General features: G+C 31.9%; 2 protein-coding genes across 3 annotated transcripts in view; one reads left to right on the top strand and one right to left on the bottom strand.

The window, feature by feature from the left end:
- Positions 1–15,476: 15,476 nt before the first annotated feature.
- ATPsynG (ATP synthase, subunit G) lies at positions 15,477–22,475 on the bottom strand. The gene is made up of 3 exons (XM_035366528.2): positions 22,259–22,475; positions 20,497–20,657; positions 15,477–15,681 (listed from the first exon to the last, which is right to left on the bottom strand). Exons 1-3 carry the CDS (start codon positions 22,308–22,310, stop codon positions 15,583–15,585), a joined length of 312 nt encoding a protein of 103 aa, XP_035222419.2. The 5' UTR covers positions 22,311–22,475; the 3' UTR covers positions 15,477–15,582.
- A 316-nt stretch (positions 22,476–22,791) lies between these two features.
- The window catches only part of Ythdc1 (YTH domain containing 1), a 125,201-nt gene continuing 123,226 nt past the window's right edge, over positions 22,792–24,766 (top strand). For both annotated transcript variants that reach the window (XM_035366527.2, XM_035366526.2), the window contains exon 1: positions 22,792–22,964. In XM_035366527.2, coding sequence (XP_035222418.2) covers positions 22,952–22,964 — 13 coding nt within the window. In that variant the 5' untranslated portion in view covers positions 22,792–22,951. The remainder of the gene's footprint in view (positions 22,965–24,766) is intronic.

The raw sequence follows: 24,766 nt of genomic DNA, 5'->3' as shown, positions 1-24,766 counted from the left end.
ATGCTGAATTCTGGAGTGCAGCTATCGTTTTACTTTGTGCATCGCAAGCAATTTCGTTCACAATAGAAGATGTTTTCGTGCGAGCACAAGCATATTTCTGAGGAATCTTGGAGTCGGGAAACATCCGACTGAAAAGTTGGGTGCTACTTTGGTAGACGGTTGCACGGATTTTGGCGATTTTTCTTTTGGCGAGTAATACAACTTATGGTAAACCCATTGCTGAATAAGTTATTTATAGTAACCGATACTTTGTTGTCATTTTATTAAAAAAATAATGTGTTTTATTATGCATAACTTCCGTGTTTTAAATATTATTTATGGCTTCTAAATATTAAAAATCAATTTAATTTTACATTTTTATTTGAAATAAAATTTTTGTTGTTTATAATATTTTATATAATTTTATATTGTGGATGATGTAATCAATGACATCCCCTTACAAAAGTAATTGGTTTTATTAATATCTATAAATTTAATCTTTTGTTTTAAACATTATTTATGGCTGTTAAATATTAAAATACAGTTTAATTTTGCATTTGTCTTAAAAATGATTTTATTATGAAGGATTGTTAATTTAATTCTATGCGTGATGTAATCAGCTCCCTGATTGGTTACTGAATATTTGTGCATTACTGCGCCATTTTAAAATTTTATTATTCATCTCTTCGAATTCCTCAGATTTCAAATGGAATGGATATCTCCGTTTCGAAGGAGAGATGTTGTCATTGGTAATTACCAAGAATTATTGGTATTGGAATAAAAAAATTGCCCTTTGAGACCTTATTTTGGCCAACCTGTCTTTCCTAATCAAAGATTTATTTATAAATTGTTAATAGCGTCAGAGGAAATTTATTTTAAATTTTTGACGGAAACCTCGCTAATTGCTTCTTCAATGAAGTGCGAGCTATGTGGATAACAGATGAAGATGGTTAAAAGAGCCGATTCAATTATGATTTCGATTTTTTTTGTGGTACTTATCAATAAATAAGAGATTAAATTACTCAAAAAAATTTAAGTACATATTTTTCTTTTATTTTATAATTGTATACTTCAATTTGTGTTAAAAAATTAATACACTATTTTCAAAAATTGCTGAGATAATTATTGTCACACATGTTTTAATGTTAATTATATTTTATATAACGTATTTTGGTCTAATCCTAGTATCCGGTGCACACGGGATTTGGCTACTTTATGATAAGCAGCAAAAACGGGACATACACGATTTATTTTTTGTTTTAATTTTAGAGCGGTTGTGAGTGGATTATAGAACACGATGATGTAATAATACAAAAACACTATTTCTATACATTACATTAATCAGTACAAAACGCATTTTGGTTTAATCCTAGTATCCGGTGCATACGGGATTTGGCGACTTTATGATGAGCAGTAAAAACGAAACATATACGATGAGTAGTAAACGGGTCATTCAAAGAATGTATATAGTTATACATAGTTATATAGTATGTATGTAGTGATAGTATATAGTGTATAGTATATACATAGACGTTCTTTGGGTCATTTTTGGTGTTGGCGATAATTTTCAAAATCGCGCCAAGGCTGCACCGTATACTAGGATTTTACCCGTATTTTAAAGTATTTGAATTTAATAATATTCTAATTCTTTTAAATGTTGGTAGGATGGTTTTAATTCGATATTCAATTTCAGTAATATTTTAATCTAATTAAACGTTGGCACAATGTTTTTATAGCGGTGTTTTTATTCTCTTTTTTGCTATATGAAAGTAATAATAGCCTTACTTTAGTACTTTATACTCATAGTAAATGTATTTATTTACACTTGCCTGCCATCTTACGACATTTTCAACAAAAAATTAATCCATTACTTTTAACGATATTTATTTTATTTTAAGTTTCGAATACTTTACTATGCGTAAAAACAGCGTTTTTCAAGATGGCTGACGATTATAAAAATCGCGCCATCGTAAATCGCCAAAAATCCGTGCAACCGTCTACCAAAGTAGCACCAAAAGTTGACCGGCGTGATTGGCAGCGTTAGCGGCACGTTGTGTTCGATGAGGAATGCAGTAAACAAACACTCTGCCAAAATGACATCGGCATCCGAATTCGTAGCCGAATTTGAAAGAAAAAAATCATCCACTTTCCATGCAACACAATGTCGCTTCTTTCACCATGACTTATTATGAAGTCACACACGCACACATTGCAAAATGCATAGTTATTTCCTTTGAAGGATTCTTTAATTGTTGGAAATTGTAGGCTGGCCGAAAATATTGAGAATACGGTTTTTTTGAACTCATTTCGTAACAACGACGTATTAAGAAAATTCGTAGCGCGTGCAAACAAAAAAAAAAAAAAAAAAAAAAAACAGAATGCGACAATCCACGCTCGCTCAGTCTGAGCTGAGTAATTCCCTTGCTGCTGAAGCGAACGCGAAAAAAATAATCTGGCGCCCACAAAAAAAAAAATAAATAAATAAAAAGAGGGAGAAACAAGTTCAGCGCATTGGATTGGCTGGTTAAACGGCGAGTTGTGAGAAACCGCAGGTTACTGGATTTGAAGTAGTAGGTAGTTGGCGGTAAAACACGATGCAATTGGCAAAAATCGCTGAAATGGCGAAAAATTCTAAAATTTCGACAAAAATCACTGAAAACACTTGAAAAAGGAAAAAAATCGTAAAAAACGGATTACGATCGTAAAATCGTAAAGACAACCGCATTTTCGTAAAAATTACGAAAAATTCGTAAAAGTTGGCAGGTATGCATACTGCATGCGATACTAGTAAAAGCAATAGTTTATTGACATTTATATTTCAATAGTACTGCACGATATCTTTTTACACAAAACATATAAATCTCCGATAAATTATATACCAATTATAATTTAGAATACAGGCCAGGATGATACCAAAATTCTGTATACTGTAGTTATCTGCACATAGATATTATTACTACCGCACCCTTCTTGACCAAAAGCGGTCCAAAATGACCACCTGTTCATCAAGTAACAAAAAGCACTAAAAAGAAAATGCACTAATCAATTGTTCTCCCGAATTCTTTATTTGAGGTACGGCTTTAATCTTTTACATGCCACATTATGATCCAGAAATAAAAGTCACAACTAATTCATCAAATAGACATTAGAATATACCCATAAAGACTATAAAATTAAAAAAAAAAAAAAAAAAAAAAAATTATCCTATGATTTCTCGGATGTTCCATTTTTGGAACATTGGCATGTAACGATACCTTTTTTCTTTTCGTTCATGGAAACGAAGCGTTGTATGATGAATCTTAAAATTTTATGCTGTAATAATGGTTTATTGAACAATTTGGCATGAAATTACTAACATTTAAGTAAAACTCATTAAAAAAATTTACATAATTAATTAGTGTAATACTTTATAAGAAATGCAATGCAAAAAGTGTAAAGAAACAATAAAAAACAAATTTACACTTACACAAGCTTAACTAACAATATACATAACATGAATAAATGCAATTTTAAAAATGTAAAATACCTTACCAATAAAAAATAAAAATTTTATCCTATAGAAGTCGTGTGGAATTTCAACCAGTCGTTCCAAAAATATAAAACATTCTAAAATACTAACTTTTTGTAATCCTTTTTAGCAGTTTCTCAGTGTCTATGAGATTGCGAGAAGCAGTGTACATGGAGCATTTTTTTTTTTTTTTTTTTTAGTCCAAAGGGGCTTTGTCCCTGAAGGACTATTGTTTTCGTTTTGCGATTTTGCGTCGGACTCATAAACGTCGGTTCACTTTTCAAACTGTTGCCACAAAATGTTAGAGTCCTGCATTATATTTGAAGAAATTAAATAATGAAAAATCTGCATAAATGATTGTCTATTTCTCGCATTGTGATAAAACAATGGTACATAGAGCCATCGAATTTTGAATGACGAAATCCTACTGCGAATATGGGCATCTGAAATCCCAAATTTGGAATTTGTTTTATTATAGATTTTATATTTTGTAAAACTTTAACGAATTTTTGATTTACAAACTCAATGCTTTAAAAGCGAGAAATGGCAACGTTATATAGAAAAAAAAAAAATACTTTTATCTCCAGCTCGCGAGACTGTGTATATCGGAAATTCTAAAGATATGCTTATTTAGCATTATTTTGCGATATTGCTCTTGAACTGAATTTTATGGTTTAAGTGCAAAGAACATAATATTTAATAAATAAAGGTAACACTCAAAACGTTAAAAAAACGCCCCTTTGGACGTAATTTAAAATCTGAAACATTTCAGATTTTTTTTTTTTTTTTCATTCAAAACACGTTTTTTTGGCACACTACACAACGCCTTTGTGATGATGTAACTATATAATGTGCATCTGACATTATATAGTTACATCATCAGACGTATACAGACGTATACAGATGGGCAAGGAGTCCTGGTATAATGTGAATTTTAGGTTTCCCTAGAAGCAAATTCAAATTCTCTTCTAAAATTTACACGAGTCATTTCTAATGTAGTGGTTTTGTGTAAGTCAGTGTGTAAGATCCATCCAGCAGCTACAACCATATTCAGTGCATTGATAAATAAGTTCCAGTACCATTTTTTTCTGCGAACGTTTGGTCGATAACTTCCAAGAAGTCAGTCCAAAAGGTCTCAATATATAATTTTATAATGCAAGGTTGGAGAACATGAACGTGCTTTTTTTTAAGTTTGGACAATCTTTTTGCTCTTCTTAATGGTTTGTGTGTGATAAAATATGATGCAATAGTTACAACAGAACTGTCGTTCCAACAGCACATATAAACTTCTCCACCCCACCGGCAATCAAATTATCTATGTTGATATTTCGACATTTCTTTTGCTGTTTTAAGTGGACTTTGTTCCGTTTTCGAATCTCGTACTGTGCCAATTGCCTTAAAACCTTTGTTAGATAAATCTGTCAGCAGACTGCGATGAAAAAAAGGGGTTTTCATCCGCAGAGAACCCGTTGGCGCCGTTGCATTTTTATTTGCCAAGCTCCGCTGAGCCGAGCCGTAAACGTGATATTTTGTAAACGTAGTTTTTAGTGTATGTAAATTCAAGTTAGCAGACAATGGTAGTAAAAATTCACAGATAATACGTGTGTAAATGTAAAACTAACAGGTTAAACGTGATATACGAAAATAAATTTGTATTAAATTCAAGTTAGCACAGAAAACAGTGTATTAAGCGTAACGGGAAATAGAAATTCATTTAAAAAATAAAAATTAGTATTCTTATACTTACGTTTACATTATACTTATATGTATTTTCTCTAATTCATATAGAATACTAATATTTCTCTTATAAGTGTCATTTTTCATTATTAAGTACTTGGCCTGTTGATTGATGTATTTCGGTAAGAGCCATGCCCATGTAATAAATTAATGAATGCATGACCTTTAATACATCCATTTTACATAGTTTTCAGTATTTTTTTTTTTTTTTTTTTCAAGTTACTTGCATACAGCTTAAAGCATTTTACGTTGCAACAAATACCTGTCCTTTTTCATGATATATTTCACAATACAAATAACCTTCAACAGTAATGAAATTTTCTTCAGTAGCATTGTTAAGTTAATAAAACTAGAATTTTATACATTTAAAAATTATTTTAGGATTTGGAAACCTCATGGTTCTGCGTGCTTACAGCTGTTAATAATTAAGAACATAACGTGAACTGCATGTTACAAATTAGCATTCACCCCTCCCGCCATATTTTCTTCCTTTGATCCCGAAATGACGAGCCGAGAACCGGCATCTTTCGACGAAAACTTCTTTTTAATTATGCGAAAATATTTCTATCTATTCGTTGTTAAAAAATTCAGAAAAAATAACAATAAATAAGAGAAGAATAATATAAATCTCCAAATGCGAACAACGACAACCTTCGCACAAGCGAATAGGATGAATTAGCTAGGTTACCAGGTTTGAACTATTATCGCCAAAGTTGGCGATGTTTATATTTACTAGGTTCTCTGCGGAAGTGCTTCCAAAAAAAGTTATCAAAAAAAAAAAAAAAAAAAAAAAAAAAAAAACACTTTGCGTTTCTCTGGATTTCGGCGACAATTTTTAATCTAAGCGACATTTTCATTTTTCGAAGAACAAGAAACAAGCAGATATAAGAGCTAAAAAAATACAGCTGAAATCAATTGCCACATCCCCCTTGGTGAGAGAGGTCATTCACTCTCCCAGTCCTCTGCTCCATCCTTTCTACAGAAATAAATTACACACCATTAATGCCTCTAAAAAAGGGCATATTTATGAGATACGAGCACTGAATATATTTAAAATCTACTAAAAAATATACATGTGATATCACTGATTTTGTATATGTTCATGTTCCTTATTTGGAACCTTGCCTTTGGGGATTTGGAACCTTGTCTTTGGACCAGGATTTTTGTGCACTGTCTTGATTGTCCTTAAAAGCAAACCAAATTTTATGATTATCAGATTTTAAAACAGTTGGCATACATTTTTCATTCAGATTTTATACTGTCATGGACATATTTTTGCTGGATTAGAAATTCACTGAATGCAAATATAATTGTGTGTTCTAGATACATATTTTACACTTAGCATGTCTGCAAAAAGAACTGTTTGTAAAATAATAATCTCTCCACACACAAGGAAAATGAGGGAAAAAAAGCAAAATGCAAAATCTTTGTGAAACATTTTACAGATTCCTTTACAGATTTACAGATTCAAAACAGAATGTGAAATATTTTATGGATTTCTATTTAAAGTACGTTTCATCACCCCTGTGAAAATAAAGGAATTTAAAACATCAGCAAAATTATTGTCAAAGCATAAAACTGGAAATTTTCAGACTTCATTTTCAGAAGAAAGCTGTTTCTTTTAAATCTTTACTGTTAATACAGTGAAACCCTCTGTAACGTGACAGTCTGAGGTGGTTGCGATGACACGGTTCACAGTAACTGAATTCTTTTCACTAGGAACAAATGCAACAAAACCAGTATTTTAATAATAAATGCAATAAAAACTTTTCACAATGACCATCTCTAAAAGTGATTAATACTTTCATAAACCTCAGTGCTGAATGTAAACATCAAGTCATATTTTTCTACAGCAACCATAAAAATGCAATATCAAAATCCTTGTTTTTTTGGGGGGGGATTCAGTACAATATAGATACAGTTAAAAATCAAATTATTTGTAAACATGATCATTTTACTATAGTTGTAAAAATATGAAAATTGCATTTCATCAAACTAAAGCATTAGCCAAAACCATCTAGAGTAAATTGAGTATGTGTATGTTATTTTTTGTTTTTGATTATTTACATGTAACTATTAAAATATTTTGACAATCATTCATCTTATACAATGCTACGAGATTCAGTATTTTTATATAATGTTTATTACACTGGTTTCATATTTGTAAGTAGCATTGGTTATTTAAAAATGGTGTTCATGATTTAGAACAGGGATGGGCAAACTTTTTCGGTCGCGGGGTGAAATTCGGAAAAAAAAAAAAAAAAAGTGTGTGTGTGTGTGGGGGGGGGGGAAAGATAAATTTTTCTAAAATTTTAAAAACAATATACAAGTATTACAATTTAAATATATGAATGAGATTGCAACTTTATTTTTAGAAGTTCCTTATATTGAGGTTCGAAGTGAGGTGTGCTGATTCTAAGGAACGAGGCTAAATGCTCATCTGTCAGTCTACTTCTGAAATAATTCTTTCTAAGGTTCATAGTTGAAAACACTTGTTCACATACATATGGTGAAGCAAACATAACACTGATTAATTAAGATACAATAATATGACGAACAAGTATTAATTTAGAAGTTAAATAACAAAAATCAGCATTGTTTGACTTCTAAGTTAATAGCACTGATTTTCTGGACATGAGATATTAAATTTAGGAAACTTACTTTCGATAATGATTTGTAAAACTCTAACTTTGGCATATTCAGAAATAACTGCTTGAGATGATTCTTAGATTGCAACTCAATTAATTCAAGCTGCAAATCTGACCTTACTGCTTCACAATTTACATTGAAAGGCATGGTAAAAATATCCAATTCTGTTTGAATGGCACTGAAATCTTGAAATCTGCATTCAAATTCAAAATACAGTTTTTTCAAGCCATCTTCATAATTTTTAAGCTTCTCTTCATTTAATGAGAGTATTGAATTTAACCTCAGGAAATGAGACAAGTCATTCTTTGCAGACGCCCAGCAAACAGATTAAGTTTTAGTTTAAAACCTTTGAGGTGGGCCCAGATATCATTGATAAATTGATTTTTCCTTGCATCTTGACATTCAAGTTGCTCATATGACAAAGAAGACCCGTGGAAAACGCAAAGTCCGAAAGCCATTCTGTAGCTTCTAAAATTTCGCACTCCGCAGAACACTGTTTTTCAAGAAAGAATGTCACAATGTCGTCTTTCAGTTGCCATACTTGCTCAAAAACACATCCTGCACTAAGCCACCTTACTTTGGTGTAATACAGTACATCCGAGTATTCAGATTGCACAGACTGAAGAAAATCTAAAAATTGCCCGTGAGTAAGCCCACAAGATCGAATAGTATTTACAAGCTTCACGACTGCATTATGCATGGGTTTCCTACTCAATGCAAATTTACACAGAGCATCTTGATGTATAACACAATGTAGAAAAACAATATTGTTCCCGGAATAGTTTTGATTAAAGAGTCCCCAGATTTTTTCCTGTTATATTTGGTGCTCCATTGGCTGTAATATTACACATATTTCTTCTAGCAACTTTCAAAGTTAAAAGCCCTTCCTGAAATTTACAAAAAGTATCGATCCCATTGTAGTTCCCTTTAAAGAATGCATGTATGCCAGTTCCTCGGTAATTTCAAAGTTCTCTTCAACAGCTATTATTTGTGATGTCAAATTTTTATTAATGTCTTCGACCATTTTTCAAGATAAGCTTACATTCTCAAAATTATTTTTCTTGTCTGGACATAAAACATTACAAACTTGAAGCATGCATTGTTTAACGAACTCCCCATCACTGACAGCTTAATTATTTTTAGGAAAATTGTATGCTACAATATAACTTACATGTGTAGCTACTTCTTGGATACCGTTTACTTTCTTGAAAAAATTTTGAGGCTTGGCAATTTTTTTACAAACACTTTCTGCATTTTGATTTTATTTACATTTGGACATTGCTTCGTAAATGGAATTCTTATGCTTAGATTTGAAATGTTATATTCCTTGAAGCCTGCTACAGCTTCATTGCAGATGAGACACACTGGTTTATCTTTTACAACTGTAACAAATTATTTCCAGGTCCATTCATCATTAAAAGCACGGCACTCTGAATCAACTTTATGTTTTTTTAGTAGCTATTTTGGGGTTGGAATATTTTATGAATAACCCAAACAAGCACTAGTAATTTCACCAATAATTTCACCAATATTTGCAGTGATGCTAAGCATCCACAATCTTTTCATACGCAGTAAATAATATCAGAACTTGCACCAAAAGAAAAAGCTGCTGGCTGGAGCTTAAAATGCACAGTCTGCCATCTGTTAAGTCTAATTCATCTGTATTGGAGTCCCATATGTTTTGCTCCCCGAGAAAGAGATAACGCTTGTTGGCTCCAATCTACAGCTATAACTAACAAAGAACTTCCGCTTTTAACACTTTACTGATTGAAAGCTGCCTATGCCTGCTATTACTGTCGAATAATGTTTTGTAGAACAAAAATAGAGAAAGTAAAAATATCATCAGCCCTTTGAAAAAAATAATATTTAAACAAAGTAGAAAAGGAGATGGATATATAATATTGTTATGATATGTACAGGCACGGTGAGATAGCTTCCCTGCAAAGCAGTTTTGGGATTGCCATAAAATGGCAAAGGGCAGGGCTGCCACATTTGGCAAGAAACTGCCCATTTGGCGACATCCATGGACAATTGGAGAACCTTCTGGAATGAATTCTTACCGGTTTAACCCAGAATGTTCCCAAACACAAACCGAAAGCTATATAAACCCTGCTGCTTCGCACTCAGTCAGTGTGTGTGTCTCGTCTAACGACTCAGTCCCTGCGAAGTGGATCGAGTTGACAGCTGGGCAGGAGTGCCGACTGGGTCGTCGAGTGCACCGCAAAAGTCTCGTAGTATATCGCGGTTAGTGCATCGTCGAGAGAGCGTGTTGAGCTCCGGGAACGAGTGAACCTAAGAGTCGGGAGCTGTGCTCGTGTGTCGTCGAGTGCATCCCGAGTTGTAGCGTGGACAGTCTCGAGAGTACGTGAAAATCCGAGAACGACTGAGCAGAGTCGGGAGCTTTGCAGTGAAGCTGTCTCCACCATTATTGTCTGACAGTGTGAAGGCTGTGTCGCTGATTGTTCCAGCGTGTTTACATTAGATCTTTGACGACTGTAAAAAGTGTTATTGGAACTGTCCTGATTAATATTGGCTAATAAAAGTGTGTTTCGATACTTCATCAAGTAGTACTGTCATTATTCACTTCAAATACTCACGAATCCCATACGAACCTGAAGAAAGAGAAAAACGAAATAACTGGTGTCAGAAAGAAAAAAAAATCATAACAATATATAAATATACATTTCTTTTAATTTGCCTCGGACCGGCAAATTAAAATTCTATCCGCGAGCCAGATAGAACCTTCCAATGTGCTATAGTTCCGATATGCATCCCTGGTTAATAAAATTAAATATAATACAGTTACGAGATACAATTCTACACACACACACATATATATATAAATTGTCCTTAAAATAAAGCATTAAAAAAATTTGCCTTTGTATTTTGAACCTTTATCACTGGTATCCGCAAAGACTGGCATTTGCCACAATAGTTTGTTAAAAGCTCAAAATAATAGTACTTGCAAGCTTTCTCTGAAGTTTTAGCACTTTTGGTAAATTTCACGATTTAGGTGCAAAATAAAAAATCTACCAAATTTTTGGGCTTTTAAAGTAACATATGTTTATTAAGATCACACCCTTTAGACCACAAAGACATCACACCCTTTAGGCAGATAACTTTCATGTGCTTTGCCATAATTAACTATTCAAACCAAAACCTGAAACTAAATCTTCTATTTTCATTCTCTCCTATTCCTTCCACACTGCAATTTCCATTAGTGGTTTCTTCATCAAGATGTACCTTATTTAAGTAAATTTGAAGTACTTGAAATAGCATGAACTTTTTTTAGCGTTTAAGCAAGCGTACACATAGAAGCAACGTATCAAACTAGATCCATTTTAACCAAAACTAAAGCTGACACAGCAGAAATATCATTTTGTTCCGAAAAATTAAAGCGAGATAAACAAAAATGTATTTTCTCCAAGTTGAACAGCTAGAAAAAAGGAATAAAATAATCTGGTCAAATACTGTCGTTCCAGTTTTGCCCGATTAATTTTAGGTTTCTCATAATTATGTCTTGCACTGTACTATCTACATACCTGACAATCTTAGCATAATAAAAAAAGACACAACTCAGTTATTAGCACTCAACATGTTCTTAATTAACCATTTTGACTTTTCTATACTTCTACTTCCATCAGCTTCCACCAGTATGGAAATTATTTTAGAGTATAAATAAAAGTCAAGTTTTAAAATTGATCAGGGAGTGTTTGGCAGCATAGATTAGTGGTTTCTCTTCTTTTCATTCTGCTATTTGAATTAACTTGCTGGTAAAGTTTTTCCAGCAGTGATTCTTTGCAAACTATTGTTCAGGCAAAGCCAAGGTTGAGGCTAGGCTTTAGTGAAGCTGTATATTGCTTTCAATTTAACTTGAATTTGTATTGAAAGCTGTGTGTCTACCAGTACACATTAGCAAGTCTGTTTGTTAACTTTCAATCTGTGTAATGCTAGGTTGATGAATCAATAAATATCTTTATTTTAGATTTTAGCTTGGTTGCAATACTTCTAAGAAATCAGATAAGACAAAACACTCAAATCTTTTATGGTTATTTTGGTGCAAGCTGGAACTTTACATTTAATAGTGTAACCCTGTAAATTTATGCAAAAAAATATATGATTACAAAAAATACTACTTATTCCTTTTTTTTTTTAATCATTCATATAGAAGTCATCTAAACACTTAGTTACTCAGTGTTCATACTTTGTTTAATTCTGATTGATTCCGGATTCAACAGACAGTGATACCACAGTCTGTTGTATTAGTGAACATACACAATACAAGAACAGCAGTATTAAGCATAATTCATTCACACCACTGCAGTCATACAAAAAGCAGTAGTCAACCAGAAATGAGTTCAGAGGGGATATTTTCCAGATTGGCCACAGACCGCATGAGTTGATCCAATTTCAAACTTTGACTGTTGCATCAGCATCGGGTATCATATGACTACACGAAATAAAACACGCTGTAGCTTTAAAAAATCATTTTTCATTTAAAGTGGACCCAAATTAAGCCAAATAAGTGTAAAAATTAGAATGGCAAATTAATGGTATCAAAATAAGTAATCATTCCCATAACAATCACCACAGTAAATTCAAAGCTAGATTCTTTTCCTAATATGTATCATGAGAATTCTACAGTCTGACACATTTATTACTTAAGAGTTCTACAATAAGACCTCCCCCCCCCAAAAAAAAAAAGAAGAGGAAGAAGAAGTTACAGTTCTCCTTAATGAGGCTGGAACAATAGTCATTTTGGAGAAGACTGCAGCAGGTGTAAATTCACAACACATTTCTGCTGTTCTGGCATGACTTTTCAATGCTCTAAAGCTCATGTTTATTTCACTTTTACTTCATAGTTGCTAACTTTGCAATCTATAAAATCTGGAAGATTTTTTCAGGAAAACCAGGAGAAATGAAGATTTTTGCCCTGTGCAGCAACACCAATTCAAAGGAACTAGAAACTGACTTTAATTCCTTTTATTATACACGATTCATGTTACAGAACGATTTTAATTCAATTCTGATGCAAAATATAACAGCATTTAATTTGATATTTAAATTTTATGTTTTTGGCTAATTTCATTTTTTAAATTTTCTAACAGTTTTATGCTAGCAAATTTTGAGTCTTTAAGGAAAGCTTTTATTTACCAAAGTACTTTTAAACATAAATAAATAATAAAATTAATAAGTAAATAATTAAGAATTGAAAATAAAATTAGCAAGTAATATACATACTATTGTCTTGATACACTTAGTAATGTACTGCATACTGATGCAACATAAATTTAAATATGAACATAACTGATTAAATATTGCTTAATACAAAAATCTACATCATCTGTCTACCTCAGGGATCAAATGAGAAATTTAATAAGATAAATAAAATGTAATAAGGTAAAATAAAATTCAGATGAAATAAAATTTAATAGAAAAAATATTCTGATAATCATTAAAGTTGGAGGAATGGAATTTGCTTCAATAAATTTCATTTATTGTTATAGAAACCTTCTTAAAGGCTAAAAATTAAACACCGGGAGATTGGGTAGCTACTGGGAGATGTGATGAAAAACTGGAAGCCTCCTGGTAACATCAAAAGAATTGGCAGCTTTGCTTCACATACAGTCAAACGTCGTTAATTCGGACCTCAAAGCTACAAACTTCCTGCGCATGCGTCGCGTTCACGCTTGCACACAGGCGTTTACGAGTGCACGTAAGACCTTTACGGCTGCGAATATGCATGTGCGCATGCGCGTTTAATGTGTAACAGACGGTATAAGCTAAGCTAAAATGATCTAATTCAGTTAATGTCGCAGATTGCGTTGTTCCTTAATCTTCGAATTGGATCCGGCTTTTTATTTTTTTCAGAGTGTTAGAGCAATTTTATAAAAGTAAGCTTGAACTTTCGATTATGTCAAATAGAATTTCCGATATATATTTACTAATATGTAAAGGATCTACAAAGCAAAAGTATGTTTCGAAATCCGAAATCTGTTTATCAATTTCACACCGCGGCGCACAATGAATTGGAAGTTGATCTGTCAGCACTATCCTTATCTTCAGGGCAGATGTTTTTATTTTATTTGGCTTATAATTCCTTACTAAATGTAGTATTTCATCTCGATGTACTCCATCTTTGATATGATTTAAATCAAGTTCCTCGTCATTATAATTCGCTTCCGATAGTGAAGAAAGTGACCCAGAGTTTATTGAAAACAAAAAAATTTCGATTGACAAATTAGTCAGTATTCTCGACACAGCAATTATAGGACTTGAACAGCGGAACTTTGTAACTAAACAAGAAATTACGTCTGTTTATTAGAATTAAAGACAAAGTATTATCACATAAAACGAAGCAACTTACATTGAAAGAAATGTTTAATAAAGTAAACAAATAAATATTAAGCTTTTTCTTTTTGTAAATTTTGATACCCTTTAGATCATAATTGTTCTTTATTTCATAAATTGCGTTTTATATTTTTAATTTTGTAATTTCTGCATGCCATCTTACCTGATTTAAACTGATGATCTATAATCCGGAATCGCCGAAGTTCTGACGAGTCCGGATTAACGACTTTTGACTGTAGTTTAATTTTAGTTGCATCTTCATTCACTGTGCATAACTGATTTGTCCTGATGCTCAAGTGAGCAGAACTAGATTTCTCTCATGTTGAAAAGATCAACAGGGGCAGTGGATATGTTCTCTACTGACTTAAGTAAAATGAGGCAGCAAGTTGGCGATCAGCAAACAGATGATGATCCCTCACTATAACTGCTATTTTGTCTCTCATATCATATCTTGTATTATTTTTATTTGAAATTCTGTGTTTGTATTTTTCCCCTGTATCCTGTATATACCTTATTGTTTAGTTTTTCATTTTCCTGAGATCAAAAGTCCTTCACAAAGACATCACACCCTTTAGGCAGATAACTTTCATGTGCTTTGCCATAATTAACTATTCAAATCAAAACCTGAAACTAAATCTTCTATTTTCATTCTCTCCTATTCCTTCCACACTGCAATTTCCATTAGTGGTTTCTTCATCAAGATGTACCTTATTTAAGTAAATTTGAAGTACTTGAAATAGCATGAACTTTTTTTAGCGTTTAAGCAAGCGTACACATAGAAGCAACGTATCAAACTAGATCCATTTTAACCAAAACTAAAGCTGACACAGCAGAAATATCATTTTGTTCCGAAAAATTAAAGCGAGATAAACAAAAATGTATTTTCTCCAAGTTGAACAGCTAGAAAAAAGGAATAAAATAATCTGGTCAAATACTGTCGTTCCAGTTTTGCCCGATTAATTTTAGGTTTCTCATAATTATGTCTTGCACTGTACTATCTACATACCTGACAATCTTAGCATAATAAATTTTCAACTGTATTTCTGAAGCTATTTGCTTTCAAAATGAGCTTAAACTTCATTTACTTTCAGTTAATTACAAATGTAATACACCCAATTTATTTCATTTTATGAAATATGTAATATATTAAAATTTGCTTTTAAAGCAATAGATGCAGTTAGGTATAAATATTTTGGTGGGGAATAACAAAAGAATTAATTTCATTGCAGGATAAATGATTATGATAAAATAGTACAAATTTCTAATCAGTTTATTCTGCTCTTTCTTAGCACTACTAGTTTACAATAATAGTATGTTTATAACAAAAGGATCTAAACAATGAACATATATTAAAAATCTTAAACTTGATAGCCTAACAAGCTTCCTTTTCCAATGCATTCTCCTATGCAGAAGCAGAAATATATTTCAAGCCCAATTAATGTGTTCAGCCAACCTTCCTGAAAAACAGAAAAAATTAATGAAGTCAAACATGAGATAAATTTTTGTTATGAAAATTTTACATAAATAATTAAAATTATGCATTGTGAAAAAGTACTAAAATTCCATTAAAAATTAGCTCATATTTCTAATATATTTTTTGAGCACCTGCCCAATTTTTTAATTAAAAAAAAAGTTTAATAAATTTCTTGAATTAGTAACAAATTAGTTCCATACTATAGTTAATGTAATCATAAGGTCAGTGCAGCCCCACTGGGCAGCAATACTTTTAAAATTCAGAGAAATAACAAATAGCAAAATTTTTAGAATTTAGGGAAACGCAAGGAACAGATTTTAGGATCCGCAACAACTGTACTGGGCAGCAAAAATTTTTAGTGCTGGCCTTGTGTGGTCATAGCATGAAATTGATGCAAGGTTAAGAGGAATTATTTTCACAGCTTCACATTATCTAGATAAGTTAACTAATGGTTAAACTCAGGTTTCTTTAAGTTGTTTAAGCATTTAGCACTCATTTGTCAACCTCACTGTTATAATAAAAATAAGAGTGTACAGTACAAATAATTGACCACAGTTCAGAGTACTCATTTAATTTTTAGCTTATCACACTTTTTAAAAGAAATACTTAACAATGCACAAATGCAGGATGCAGCAGTGTTGACACAGGGCTCCTAATGGAATTTAACTTTCATTTCTCTAACAACATGAAATAATTTTCTTGATCAAACATGATGGAAAAGTTAATAAATTAATTAACTTTTCCAACATGTTAACTAACTTTTTATTGAATAATTTTAAGCATTTAGCACAAAGCAAAATAAAAAAAATAATAAATAAAAAAAAACTCGGTGCAAACATTTTCATTTTTAGTTTATACTTTTCTTTATATAGAAACATAAATTCTTCTTGAGTTACCAAGATCTGTTTTTCATGTTACACAAGTTTTATAACTGCTATGCCAAGAATTTCCAGTAAAAAGTCAACTGAAATCTATTCAGCCTCAACGACTTTTCTGTCACTTTCTTTACTATCGATGTCAATATTCTCTGGATTTAAAACCAGTGCTGTGGAGTCGGGAGTCATGGAGTTGGAGATATTTTTGGGTAAAAGGAGTCGCAGCTGGAGTTGCTAAAATCAAGTCGACTCTGATTCCAGTTTTTGTTGGACAGTTTGAATTTGAAATGAAATTAAAGTGAATTGAAAATAAATAAATAAATAATGACAAACTGAATTCATGTTTTTATTTATGGATTATATACATTTAAAAACAGTCATTTCCTAGTTTATTGACATATTAATAAATAAATATAAGGGAGCACGATGGATGTAATATTTGCTTATTTGCTATTATTGATTAAACTGATTTAGTTACAAATCCCATTAGCAAATTTCGTTAAGCAGCAATAGCAGCAAGAACTCCCAAAATTGAGGCCATTCTCAGGAAGCGAGCACGAAAAGGAGCTATTATTGATCAAGCAACGCAGTGGGGCAGTACATATTTGATGATATGGAGGTTGTTAGAATTAAGAACTTTTTTAGAAGATGTAGATAACCCTAAAGTTTCACTAACAGAAAGACCGTGGAATGATCTTGCAGAATTGGAAACTCTTCTTTCTATACTGTATACATCCACAAAAAAGCTACAATCTGAAGAATTAACAGGAGGCAAGAATGGAAGAATGTGATGTTTGTTCTTTCTGAAATGGAGGGTTTATTGCAGAAAGAATCATTTCTTCAATGAAGAAAAGAAAAACTAGTTTGCTAGACAATGAGGTCTTGCTGGGTTTAATATATGTAGATCCTAAACACCGAATTTTGTTGGATGATGAAGAAATTAAAAAGGCAAAGAAAGCTATCTATCAACTTCCATTAAGAATGAAATTATTCTCAGAACAATTGGAGTATTCAAATCAGGACAGTCAAACTGCAGACATTGCAACTGAATCCCTATCATCCTCTTCCAGTGATGAATTAGATTTTAAGAATCATTTGGATAATATTGAAAAGGCGAATGAAAATAAAAAATCAAGAGCCTTTAGGTATAAAAATAAAAAATACAAACAAGATTTATACACAGTCCTTGAAGAAATAGATAAATATGATTGCTCTTGCAAGACACCTCTTTTAGAACTTCTAAAAATCTATCCTGAAAAGTTAAAGGAAGTAGCCCTAACAGTAACAGCTCTTTTTCCTGCTCAAGTCAATGTGGAATGTCTTCTCAGATCTGAAGTTTACCAAATCGGATCTATGGTCCTCTAACAAAAAGGATCTTGCCGAAGTTCTTAGAAATTACTAATGCCAGTTTTTGCATTTCATAATAAATGCTAATTAATATAAAAAATTTGCTATGCATAAAATTTTTTGTAGCATCTATTACTTTTTTTTATACAGTCAAAAGTCGTTAATTAGGACACCCATAATCCAGAATGATCTATAATCCGGACCTCAAAGCTAAAAACTTTCTGCGCATGCGCCGCGTTGACACACGCGAATAGGCGTTTACGTGTGCGCGCAAGACCTTTTATGTCTGTGCATATGCGTGTGCGCAAGTGCAGAATACGTTTTCGCGTGCGCGTTTTATGTATAACGGGCGGTATAAGCTAAAATTATCTAATTATCTATTTCAGTTAATGTTGATGATTGTGTTATTCCTTAATCTTCGAATTGGATCCGGCTTACTATTTTTTGAAGACTGTAAGAGCAATTTTATAAAAGTAAACTTGAACTTTCGATTATGTCAAATAGAATTTGCGATGCTGGAGCTCCCAAAGGATTACAAAACGAAAATATGTTTCGATGTCCATCAAACAAAAAGGGGAATTGCTGCAAAAAATGGATAAAGACATGAAGAAGGTGACAGAGAGGTTAGTGAAAACGAAAAAATTTCGATTCACAAGTTAGTCGGTATTCTCGGCACAGCAATTACGGGACTTGAACAGCGGAACTTTGTAACTGAACAAGAAATTATGTCTGTTTATAGAATTAAAGAGAAAGTATTATCACATAAAACGAAGCAACTTAAACAACTTACATTGAAAGAAATGTTTAACAAAGTAAACAAATAAATATTAAGCCTTTTTTTTTTGTAAATTTTGATACCCTTTAGATCATAATTTTCTTTATTTCATAAATTACGGTTTCATATTTTTAATTTTAGAATTTCTGCATGCCATCTTACGAGATTTAAACTGATGATCTATAATCCGGAATCGCCGAAGACCCGACGAGTCCGGAATAACGACTTTTGACTGTATTGAAAAAGTAAGCTGTAACTCGTAACCCATCTGTATATGTTTACATATATATGAGTGATTCGGAGTCAATTCCAGGAGTCGGAGTTGGTCATCTCTACTGATTCCACAGCCCTGTTTAAAACCATACTACAGATTTTGCCATTTGTTGATTTATTGATGACTGGAACATTTTCAATAAGATGAAGACATTAGATAATCTTTCATAATCATTATATTCTCTTCATTTAGTATTTATTTGCATTTCTTCACAATTAATATTTCATAAATTGGAAAAATTGACTTTTTGTTAAAGCTATTCCATTGAGCAATTTGTTCTGTTTTGGCATAGTTTCTCAGCATAAATACAATAAGTTTTTTTTGGCTTCTTTGCTGATGCAATCATATTTTTCATCTAATTAATAGTTTTGTCCTCTTTTTCTTCCAAATCACAAAAAATAAATACTTTTCTCATGATTTGGAATTTGCCAAAAATGAACAAGCAGATACCTTACTTCCTCAAGAGGTATGTAAAAAGCAAAATTGAGTTTGCATAACCTTCTTATGAAATTTAAATGCGATTCGAAGGACAATGGCAATTTTTTCTCGATTTAAAACCATGCTACAGGTTTTATTGTTCTATTAACTGACTGACAATTGAGGTATAGTCATTACAATAGAAGACTTCAGCTATAGCATCTTCATCTAGCATTCTTCAGATACTGTAAAATTTCATGTGATATCTATACTTTTAAATTCATGTCTATCACCATTATAATCATGAAATACAATACCTGTTTATAAATTATGCCAACCATTTTAAAAATATCTGCACACATGTCCTCTCACAATCTTGCAATGCTTTACACAACAGATTTTATATTAAAATATTTCAAGAATTCTTGTTTAATCTTATAGCTGCATCAGGTGCATAGCTAGAGTTTCCAGCACCCGGGGACAACTGAAGAATTTGCACCCCTTTCTGTGTGCCAAGAATGGAAAACATTTCATTAAAAAATTTCTTAGCATCAAATTGGTGCCCCTTGGATGATGTCCCCCCTTGCTCCACCCTAGCTAAGCCATTGACCTGCATTAATTTTAAAAAGGCTGTTTCATATCCACATTTCAATGTGTGCAGAATTCAGATATCTATAGGTTGAATGATGAAATTCCAGTTTAAAGGGAAGAATAAAATCGAGACGTTATTGATTATTATTAAAAATGTCACTTTAGTAAGATTAATAATAATGGGTGAAACAAAATAATCAGCAGCAACAAATAACACAGTTAAAAACAGCATTATTCCTTTTTTCTATGTCATGCCAACAAAACTAACAAAGAACAATAAAAAGTATCTGCAACATTCCACTCAAAACAAATACAGGCTTTAGGTACTATGTGCTGAACTACACTGATAAGTTAGAAAAAAACTAATTGATAAGTTTTGGAATTCAACTCTTTACTTTTAAATAACATTATTCGTTGTATAAAATGAAATTCATATAATAAAAATACAATTTTTTTTCCAGATTTTGCATTAAAATAAATTTATGTGTAATATCTAGATATTCAAAAGAGCCACCTTACTTTAACAGAAACATGTTTCCATGCTCCAGACTTAGCAGAGCGCACAAGACGACCAAAGCCAGCCATCACTTCTGACATTTCAGATATTTTAGGAGGTGCAAGTTCAACCTTGGCATATTTAATGAATGTTGCCAACTTGGGTTTTGAACCTTCAACCACACCTATGAACATATCATTTATATAAATTATAAAAAATGTGACATGAATTTAGTAAATATAATATAATACAAATGACTGAATAAAACTTGGAAGATGTACCAGAAAATGGAAGAAAACTATACACAGTACAAAGTTCGTAATCCGGACTCGTTGGGACTTTGGCCATTCCAGATTATAGATCATCAATTTAAATCTGGTAAGATGGCATGCAGAAATTATACAATTAATAATATGAAATCATAATTTATGAAATAAAGAACAATTATGGTCTAAAGGGTATCAAAATTTACAAAAAAAAAAAAAAAAAAAGCTTAATATTTATTTGTTTACTTTAGTAAACATTTCTTTCAATGTAAGTTGTTTAAGATGCTTTCGCAAAAAATTCAAAAAGTTCCTTTTTCTTGTATCATATATGGACTTTCGAATGCCATACTTCTAGCATAATTTTGAGACAGATAGGCCTTTATCCATTTTTTGCAGCAATTCCAACGAGCAATTAAACCACTCTAGCAAAAGATTTTTCAACGTCAACAGGGTTGCCATACAACACGCAATCGTGCCCCAAACCAGCACAGAACACATATCGCCACATTTGGTGATATTAGGGTGCATATAAGAGTAGAGACGAAAACATGAAAAGTTTCATAACTTCGATCAATATTGTGAAATATTATTTCAGATTCTACTTTAGAGATTAAATTTATAAAGGGTATCCCTGTTTGTTTCATTATGACAATTTTTTAATTAGATCTCAACACAACATATATGAAATCTCAAATAAACTAAGGTAGTGATGAGAAAGAAGAAATAATACAGTATTAAAACTCAATTGTTAACATTTTCTGATGATTCTTTATTAGTTGGACTTCTAAGATTAATAAGATTAGATAAGAAATAAATTAATTGCCCTAGTTTTTTAAGGTACTGTTTTGAATGTTTTGTACTCTTGGCTACCCTAAAGGAAAGTCCACGAATAGTTCTCGGGAATATTTTAATTGCCTTTCACAGCCAGAAAATTGTCTCACCATTCAGGATGTTCTCCCCAAAATTTTCTTTCATATTTAAGATTTAGATCATATTTTGAAGTCCCACACCTCTTTCTTTGAAATCAGATCCTTTAAAATACAGAAAAAAATATTCTTACATTTTTCTTTGTTAAGTAAGCAATGCATTTGCATGCGAACTTGAACACCGTTTATGTCAAAGTCTCATGCATGTACGCATAACACACTTTTAAATTTATTGTAACTTAAAACGCATCAATAATATTTTTATAACTTCTGACGTCAATAATTCTACTTATTTTTTAAAATACTTGTAAATCCTTTATTTATTTTTTAGACTATGTAGCTAAACTCGCTAGGTTATATGCAAATCTTTGGGACTCGTTGCAACAATTCATGCGAGATTACAGAAATTAATTATGAAATAGAAAAAAGTAAAGAATTTTTAGCTTCAATACCTTCTTTTACTATCACAAATAACACTACATAAGCTATTTTGAACAGAGGCATTATAAGATTCAATTGATCTCCTCACAAAATATTAGAAACTAAATTAAGGAGTTACATTAGTAATTAAGGAAATATATTAATATTTGTACCTTTAACCATTAGAGGCAACTTAGTTCCTAAAGATGATACTGCTCTCGCCATTTCAGTACACTATTTATTATTTGAAAAAAGTTAACGAAATAGGAATTGAATTTTAAAGCGAAAATTCGTCGAGGGTCAACCGTACACGGTTAATAATCAAGAACCGGATAATTAGTTTCCAGGCGTCGAAATTTCAAAAATTTCTGATACACAAATATGACTATACTGAATTTCTTATAAAAACCTCATGGTAGTTGCTATTTTAGTATCACTTATAAATAATAACAGCGTCGTCGTAACGGCACCACGCTCTTAATTCGTACTTTATAAAAATTATTTAGATTACATATTAAAATATAAATATATTAACCTACTTCTTTATGGCTTATTAGAACCTATTAGCCTGTTTATAGAATATTAATTGTAATTTAAAGACTCACATAAAAATTTTTTCCGTCGAGTTTGACATATATGATAAAATTTCAAAAGTGAACATGATGCCTGCCTTACACTTCACTCATAGTTTTCTACAACTCAACTCAACAAACTTTATTTGTTAGGCTTTCATAATCAGAGAGTGAATTAGATATTTTTTAGGAATCTAAAAATTATGCTCTTGAAAGAGTAAATATTATTACTGTTTTATGTGCTGGCGATATTAATAGTGTTAAATAATTGAAATTATCTGTAAGCCATCTGAAATGGATGCTAAAGGTAAGAAAATAACGTGGCATTATTGTGTAATGTTATAAACAGTTGGCGATAAAAAATCATGTATTTTTAATATTAATTTGGATAAATATCTGAACTGTGTATTGAAGCTATTTGTGTTTGATTATCACTGAGATCTAAGCTTTTTTTTTTTTTTTTTGATGTTTTGATTTGCAGATATCGTGTAGATTTAAAAATACGAGGAAGTAAAATGGCCGTTTTGTTGATTCAGAAATACTGTGGTATACTGGAAAATTTTCGCCTTAATTGAAATATTTTTTGCGTTCCTCGTACTCTGTTTTTAATATGCATTATCATACATGCTGATGTCTCTTTTACACTTCTAGTATATATACTGATACTTATGCATAGTTGCATATTTACCAGATTTTGTATTTTTGTTAAGGTGTTGTCTACATAAATTTATGTAGGGGCGGGAAGGCATACAAGTATGATTTAAAATAAAATAAAATCTAAGAAAATATTGTTTTTAAGATCGGAGGCATTAGTGATTTAGTTTGAATATGAGTTTAGTCTTAAAACAGCAAATATTGAGTCTGCTGAACTACAGAATTTTTTTTAAATTTGCTTTCTTAATATTAAGTCGCAGATATTATTTTCTCTAATCGCTGTTCTCCATTATTATGAGTTAAAAAGAAGCTGTTGATATCTTATCATGTGTGATTTGGAAAGTGAGAACTGTTTAAAAACTAATGTAGAATGAAGAACAGTAACTGCTGCTGTGTTTGCAGTATGCTACTGTATTTCTGAAACACAGAAAGTTAATAATAAAAGCTATAGGAGAAGAAATGGAAATAAATATATGCCAGTTTAAATTTAGAATGTTTTAAGAAGAAAGATTTTTGAAATGAAGAAAAGTGTGACAAAACCTGTATTTTTGCAAAATGTAGCATATCCCCCCCTCAAAAAAGTGTTGGAAGGACTTCTGCAAAGGATCCGTTAACGTTCAAAGCTGGTAACCCGGTGAATTCGGTTGTCGGAGGTAGCAACTTGGCTCTACAAGCACTTAAAGATTGTGTTCTCGTCTGTTCGGGGCTCCATTTTGCCACTGGCTAGTGGTATGTTACTACCGGGTGAGGTGGTGAAAATACGGCGAGGATGATTGATAACACGGCCATTTAGAGTAGTATGGCTGTGTTATTGTGTAATTCTTAAAATACTTTAAACATGCAGAAACATGGAGTGCCTGACTCCTAAAACATTATGATTAACATGGGTTGCAGTAATTCCTACAAGTGATTAAGACCATTGAATACTGGTTGTTTGATCTGGGTTCATATCATGGTTAAAGGGCTGACTGAATGGTTGATTTTTGTGGTTTTTCTCATATGTAATGCAAATACAAGCTAGTTTCTCTTAGAAAGTTATTCATAAAGGCTTCCTAATTCAGGTCAATAGCCAGTATGCTCTGCCATATTTGAATAACCTAAGAATCTGAAGGCAATTGTAAGCAGGACAATGATTATTCAGCTTCTATCTGTGTGGCAGGAGTATATTTAAAACATGTCAGATCTGTGGGATTCATAACAAAATTAACCAGGTTTTAATCTTGAAAACTTTAAATTTTCCTGATTTTCTTTAAGGCATGGGTTTCACTAACAAGATATTCATACTTTTGTTCAAGTTCACAAGCAGTCGAGCAATATAATTGCTGAATACTGGTAGTTTGACCCAAATTTGAATCTTCAGTATTCAATATCTTGGGCCATCATACTATCATGCCTCTTAAAGTTATTACTGCTTGGCATAATAAGAATCTCACCAGATCATGTTACCCACTTTGT

The sequence above is a fragment of the Stegodyphus dumicola genome, chromosome 2 (genome assembly GCF_044657685.1).
Source record: "Stegodyphus dumicola isolate Sdum_Otavi_A_Nest chromosome 2, ASM4465768v1".
Taxonomy (NCBI): domain Eukaryota; kingdom Metazoa; phylum Arthropoda; class Arachnida; order Araneae; family Eresidae; genus Stegodyphus; species Stegodyphus dumicola.
The sequence above is the reverse complement of the archived record's forward strand: the minus strand, read 5'-3'. Positions and strand labels throughout refer to the sequence as shown.

Excerpts from the sequence above, each read along its gene's own strand:
- ATPsynG (XM_035366528.2), bottom strand. The coding sequence starts at position 22,310 with ATGGCGAGAGCAGTATCATCTTTAGGAACTAAGTTGCCTCTAATGGTT. Across the intron at positions 20,658-22,258 it reads GTTGCCTCTAATGGTTAAAG|GTGTGGTTGAAGGTTCAAAA; the intron begins GTACAAATATTA and ends ATATGTTCATAG. Across the intron at positions 15,682-20,496 it reads GGAAACATGTTTCTGTTAAA|GAAGGTTGGCTGAACACATT; the intron begins GTAAGGTGGCTC and ends TCTGTTTTTCAG.